At 37.1% G+C, this 6,993-nt stretch overlaps 1 protein-coding gene across 1 annotated transcript; it reads left to right on the top strand.

Annotated features, from left to right (window-relative positions):
• The first annotated feature begins 6,084 nt into the window (after window positions 1-6,084).
• LOC118742935 (glutathione S-transferase 1-like) lies at window positions 6,085-6,755 on the top strand. The gene has a single exon (XM_036475364.1). The coding sequence runs from the start codon at window positions 6,090-6,092 to the stop codon at window positions 6,753-6,755; it is 666 nt and encodes a 221-aa protein (XP_036331257.1). The 5' UTR covers window positions 6,085-6,089.
• The last annotated feature ends 238 nt before the right edge of the window (window positions 6,756-6,993 follow it).

Here is a 6,993-nt window from a genome sequence, read left to right as displayed (position 1 = left end):
AAAACCATTGGAAAAAATATTTTCTTTTGTTTTTGAAACATTAAAGTATAAAGATTATGTAAAACAATAAAATTAAACAAAGAAAAAGAAAAAAAAATTAAATATACAAAAAAAGACCGCTACCCGAGGAGTACTAGAACTCGAATCTCTGGAGTGCCACTCTAGAGCTTTGCCCAATCGGCTATTGCGACTGTTAGAAATGCTTTTTTAAGGAAATTTTAAGACCGTACACCTCTTAATTTTATTCGTTTTTATGAGAAATATTATTGCCTATTTTTATACATTTTTTAAAGGTCATTTAGAGGTCGCGACTTGTCGATTTAGGTCAGAAAATACGATCTTGCAGATTTATGAGTTTTTGAATGACTACTTTCGATTCGATTTCAAAGACCGAATATGATATGAGAAGAGGATATATATAGGCCTTTAAAATGGTATATAATAATCTATTGTCTGACTAGGCTTGTTGGGATTTTTTATCGAGTAAATAAAAAAAAATACCCATATTTCTTATAATTTTTTAAATTTTGACCATCGATCATTTCTACAATTTCAAAATATGGAGTACAATCTAAAATTAAATCTATTTTCAAATAAACTGATACCTCACTTATTGCAATCGCATAAAAATTGTCGAATTTAGAGAATTTTTCTTAAATACGGCCTTGAATTTATATGTGTGTATGTACCGGAATTTCAGATTTTTTGAGCAGTGTGGCTAAGGAGTTCATAATATTTATTCAAAATTGATATATACAATCACTCTTTAGCAAAAAGTGATTTTTTCAAGAAATTGTACGAAAATGGAGGTTGCACCGCCCACTTATATCATATACTTATGTGTATCTCGAAAACTACTCGACCGATCTCATCAAAATTTGGTGAACACAAAGGTCGATGTTTGGCGCAACTGTGTTAAGTGTAAAAAAATGAAGCGGAAGGGCGCTGTTTTCATTCGTTCAAAGAGCATAATTGTAGAAAAGGAGATTCATAACCAAAAATGTATACATATATCGGGTTGGATTACCTAAAGGTGTGGACATGTAAAAGACTAAACAGTTATTTTAGTGTTATATAGACAGTCGACTTTGAAAGGCCTTTGCGTCTGCCATAAATTGACTGGCGTTTGCACACACGAACACTCATTTTCATAATAAAATGTTGTCATTTGGACGAGCTGCTCTATGGTATCCCTGTCACATTTCCTCGCGTAATAAAACAAAGCTTGTTGGCAACACAATTTCTTGCAGTGTACTTTAATCTAACACGAAGATGCGCTTCAATGATTATACCAATGTCCTTTACCAGTTTTCCTTCGATTTTGTACGAAGAAGCGTGTCTCGACCCTTGATTTTTGTAGTTGTTGTTGTAGACAATATGAGATTTTGAAAATGGCAGTGGAGAAATGAAAAATGCCAATTGTTAATAGTCACGACCGAAACAATGCGCAGCGATTATCCAACACAATCAACGACGATCCATGGGATCCTGAAGCTTGAGTGATGTGGTGACGGAGTGACGGAGTGACTACGCGACAGACACTATCTATTGTGCGAGGTCACCTCATCTGGCGTTGTGCTGCTACTGAACACAGAGTCAAAAGAGGGTAGTTCAATTGTATGCTATCTTTCCTACGCTTGCCACTACCCCCCCCCCCCCTGCTTCTGCTGGTAGTATAAATGTGCTGCTTGCTGGTTCGTCAGTCCAAGCAATTTCGCATGCTACGGGTGAGTCCTGTGCGTAAATTTTGGCAGAATGAGATGCAATGAATGAAATTAAATGATAAAAGATGTTGTAATGCAGCGAACGCACGCACGCACGCACGTACATATGTTGAGTTTATGAAAGCAGGACGGACGGTATGATTGTGGAAATGCGTTGCGCCGCATTTATGGACTGTGCCAAAGGTCGGCAAGCACCTGTTTTATTAAAAAGCAAATAAACGTCGACGAGTGCCTTAGCTGTGTGTGGCATATCGTAGGGGGAGGGGAAGTGCTGTGAGTACTATGAACAAGGACATTTGTGCTTCAATTCGAGTTTAGCCAGCTGAGAGTTTGGGCTGTCAAGTGGTGTGGTCGTATAGCATAATAATTGTGCATATTTGGCTTTTTAATAAAACCGAATCGTCATGGCATCGCTTCATCAACACAGCGACCGGGTGTTTGGCGTGTGCCAAGCGGTGAGGGATATGTGCGCACATACATACATGAGGGGTGGAGTTTGGCCGAGTCGATGAGAGATGAAATTTAATTAAATTTCTAAGTACTTGATATTCCAGTCCGTACATACATACATGCATACATACATACATATGTGTGTATGTAAATAAAGCAGATATATAGTTAATAAGTACGGCTCGGAATCTCATGCAAATGTATGTTTTTATTGGGCATCTTTAAATGGAAATGGTTAAGGTATCTTTATAAATCATTAAATTTCCTTTAAAATGGCATTTAATTGTTAGTTCATATTTTTGCATATTTTGCAAATAACGCCTGTTTTTTTCATATTTATTGAGCATATTTTACAATAAATGCATGTGGTTTTTGCTTTTGATTTACAACTAGATATAATATATATATATATGTATAATATAATATCATATATATAGATATAGATATATATATATATATATATATATTTATATATAATTTAAGCTAATAGGTCTGTATGATTTAGCTAAGCTAAGGGGCCTGTTGACCGTGAACCTTACGTTTCATTAAGGTGGAACAAGTAACTGTGCTGTCATGGAAGCATTCCAACATAACACTGCTAAGCAGATCCGCTGCGACCTCCATTTCGTCGATTGATTCAATGGTTAGCAACGAGTCTGCTCTAACGTTCACTAAGATTTTGGAAAGGGCCCAGTCAGTTTTCCTGGGCCGGAAAGTCAAGCCTCGGAGCTCAGATCGCCCTGGGATCTCGAATACTATGTGCGATGCTTCTACCCAGACTTACCAATTTCAAACACAATCGGAGATTGATCTGCTGCAGAGAGTGAGATCAAGTACCTCCTCCCTGACGGCAGTAATAAATGTACGTTAGCAAGCCCTGTTCGCAAAGTCTATGTTATTTTGTAAAAGGTATTCTAAAAGGTACTAACCCCTTTCATTGGAATCGGAGCAGCTCCACACCGTGTGGTGGGCATTAGCATCACAACCAATAATATACTGGCGATTTATGCATCGACAGAATTTGACGAGCTGCTGCACCTCCAACGGTGGTATAATGGGGAAGTCACCTGGAAAGTAGGCGGATACGATGAAAATTTAATGCACCCCAGCCACCTCTCGACTACAGCCGCTGAAAGGTCCATGGTCACCCTGGCGCGGTAAGTAACCTCAAGCCGGTCGTAAATTAACCTACCTGAACTACCCAGTTCTCTTACTCGTCCTCCGCTAACCCAAGGTCCTTGCGATTTTGCGTTCGCTGGCTAACCTATAAATTGTGGCCGATGCCCCCTTGTCATGCAGTAGGTTAGCCTGTAGCAACCTTATGGTACTCATTGCTTCCGCTGAAGCCACGCTTCAAAGAGACACTCATTTTGGTATCGCCGGGACCTCTTCTCCTAAGCATCGTTTTGATCGTACGGTAGTGGTGGTTTTCGCTGGCTTGGAAGCCACGTCTTCATGTCGCCCAACGGCGGCATTCAACGTGGGCTGTCGAGTCATACTCGAGGCCACGGATCCAGACGCTGTTAACGCATCAGGTAGCACATTTCCTTGACTGCTGTTTGGCAGTGATTTGGATCCTTGTCCTGAAGATACCTTGCCAGCACAGGTCTCCATCAGCGGAATCGGTTCAGGAGCTTTCACCTTCAAGTTTCGTCAAAATTTTAAAAATTTTTATTGCGATAAGAGGCAAGTTTCAAATAGCTAAGACTTACCATTGATTTTTCGTAATTTTTTTCTGGCAGTTTTGTACGTTTTCTTCCATACAAAGCAGTTATTCTATTTGGAAGAAAATGAGCACCGCCTCACAGTGGTTCGGATAGCAGATCCAGCTGGACGAAAGTCAAAATTTTCTTGTTTTTAAAATACTTAATGGTACTTGGAATACATTCCTGACAATACATTCAAATAGAAATTGCATTTATTAAAGCATTAACATATGTAAACAACCAAAAGAAGGTAAGTCAACGCCGCCTATTTGAGAACTCTATTTTAAAAGCTGAAATTTAACTTAAAAGATTGCTAATTGCACTGACAGACATTTGCATAATTGCAAATTGACTTTATAAACAAAAAATTACACTTATTCCGCTATAGATTCGGAGGTCATAACGCAATTTATGTCCACATTGGTATAAGCAAATTTATTTTGAAAAATCATCGTTTTGATTAATTAAAAAAATAAATTAAAGAGTAGGAAAAGTAAAGGCCGCCGAAGGCCGTTATAAAACCACTTGCATATTATTCTTTACACCTTCGCAAATGCAGAGGGTAAGTTCGATAACCAAATCTAACCAATTGGCTTAGATTTTTACATTTTAGTGACGGTATGTCAAATCTCAAAATTCAAACGTAATTATTAACAGGAATGTATCTGAATATAAATATAAGATCTGTGGCGGAACCACGGGGGAGAGGGGGGGTAGGGGTTGTGTGTTAAAAAAGAAAAATACTTGGAGTTATAAAAACTTTGGTTATGTAAGAGTTAAAAAAATAGTAACTCGCGAATTTTCTGCTTTCTGAAATTAAAAAATTATACAACAGGCATGTAAATCTTTAAGCGCTGTTATAAAATTTTTTCTGAAATTTATTTGTGTTTCTTGCTGTGATCTTAAATTTTAGTCATGGTAAATAAAATCTTAAGAAGTGAGTTGTTTGACATTTGGAGAAGTGTTGCTGAAACTTCTAAAAGACAACAAGGTGTCCGTGATTATGTGATTAGTAAATTGAATGAAATATCTGATGAAAATGCTCGTTCCGAAGTAAATAAAGTAAATTAAGTAAATGACTTTAGATTCGTAATCAGCAACCCAGAAAACCCCCAGATACCCAGTTACATAGAAAGCTACCGATTTTTTTAAATTTTCGTCCGCCATATTGGATCCGCCATTTTGAATTTTTGGTAAATGACTTTAGAGATGTAATCAGCGACACAGAAAACCCCCAGATACCCAGTTTCATAGAAATCTACCGATTTTTTTTTATTTTCGTCCGCCATATTGGATCCGCCGTTTTGAATTTTTGATAAGTGACCTCAGATTCGTAATCAGCGACCCAAAAATCCCCTAAGTAAGAAGTGGTGTAAAGATCCATCAACGAGTATTTGTTTAAATAGTTTCGTCCAGCTAGATTTGCGAACCGAACCACTGTGCGCCTTAAACAAAAAAAAAATCCCATAAATCAACAGTAAGTCCTAGCTCCGTCAAACTTGCACTTTATTTCACTAAACTTGAATGTGCTACAAAACTGCATACTCAAAATTTTTCTAAAAATTCGATCAAAAAACACGAACTTTTTACGAAGGTTTGTTGAATTTTCTTTTTGATATTGCATATAGTTGAGTTTATAAAAAATAACACCAAACAAATAACAAAAAAAAAATTGTTAAAACTTGTCAAAATGTGATGCGCCTATCATTATGACACGAGGTGTACTATGTACATGCATACATATGTAGGTTCGGCTATTGGGGGACCAAAAGCCAAATCTTTAGAAATACGAGTACAAGTTTTTTGGTGTATTTAAAGTAGCCTTGGTAAATAAAAAGTCGTTTGCTTCTCCTGTAAAATTTCAAACTATCAAATATAGTACATACTTGACATTGATAATGGCGATATGTATGTGCATATGTATATACATACATATGTATGTATATGGATATGGAATTATGAGTACTAATGCTGATTGACATACATACATACATATGTATACATACATACTCCCACCGAAAAATTGGTCGATTCCTAATCTATTGTTATCTTTGTACTACAATTACTCAGCAATAATTAGGTACGTACATACGTACATACATACATAAGTAACCCTACAGTAGCAATAATCAATTAGTCGTTGATTCAATATCGGCATACACATACCTATAATTTGTTCTTGAATAGTTTACATAATTCTCCAATAATAATGGGAAAAATAATTTTGTATGCCATAAACGGCAGTGCACCAAGTCGCGCAGTTTTGCTTACCCTAAAAGCATTGAACGTGCCTTTCGAATATAAAATTTTAAATCTATTAGTTGGAGAGCATCGTACACCAGAATATCTTGCCATCAATCCACATGGCACGGTGCCAACGCTTAGTGACGATGGCGAAATCTTCACCGATTCACACGCCATTATTACATATCTGGTTGACAAGTATGCCACAGAAGATTCGCTATATCCAAAGGATCTAGTCAAACGCGCGAAAATTAACCAATTTTTATTCTATGAAGCAACTGTCGTATTCGAACGCACATTCCGTAATATCAGCAGACCGTTATTTAATAACAACAATGTGGTGCCCTATGCAAAAATTGAAGCCGTCTATCAGGTCTACGAACAGCTGGAGAAATTCCTAAAGGAGCACTCTTATGTCGCTGGCGATCAACTAACTGTTGCGGATTTTTCAATAGTTGCAACAATAACTACGTTGTTCGTTTTGGCACAACTCGATGCGGGCAGATATCCTAAAATTGCTAACTGGGTTAAGCGCTTGGAGGAGTTACCCTACTATGCTGAAGCGAATGGTGAAGGATTAAAGCAATTTAGTGGTGCCATTAAGGCGATTGGCCTTAAAGTTTTGCGCTAAACATCAGTATTTTTCGATGAAATTAATTGTTAATTGTTAACTTGCCGGATAACATAATACATGCGTATGTATATATTCACGCAGAACTCCACATACATATGTACATAAATAAATGACTTCTAAGATAGTCGAATGTAAAATGTAAAGCGGTTTTTTTTTCGGCCAAACTTAGGGGTCACTGTTTCACATTTTAATATTGAAATAACTGAAATACTTCCTTAGCAAAGGGATAGGAACG

Source organism: Rhagoletis pomonella, unplaced genomic scaffold, assembly GCF_013731165.1.
Source record: "Rhagoletis pomonella isolate Grant_MI unplaced genomic scaffold, Rhpom_1.0 Rhpom_scaffold_00007, whole genome shotgun sequence".
NCBI lineage: Eukaryota > Metazoa > Arthropoda > Insecta > Diptera > Tephritidae > Rhagoletis > Rhagoletis pomonella.
The sequence above is the reverse complement of the archived record's forward strand: the minus strand, read 5'-3'. Positions and strand labels throughout refer to the sequence as shown.

Bases quoted from the DNA above. Each gene is read 5' to 3' on its own strand.
- LOC118742935 (XM_036475364.1), top strand. From the start codon at position 6,090: ATGGGAAAAATAATTTTGTATGCCATAAACGGCAGTGCACCAAGTCGC.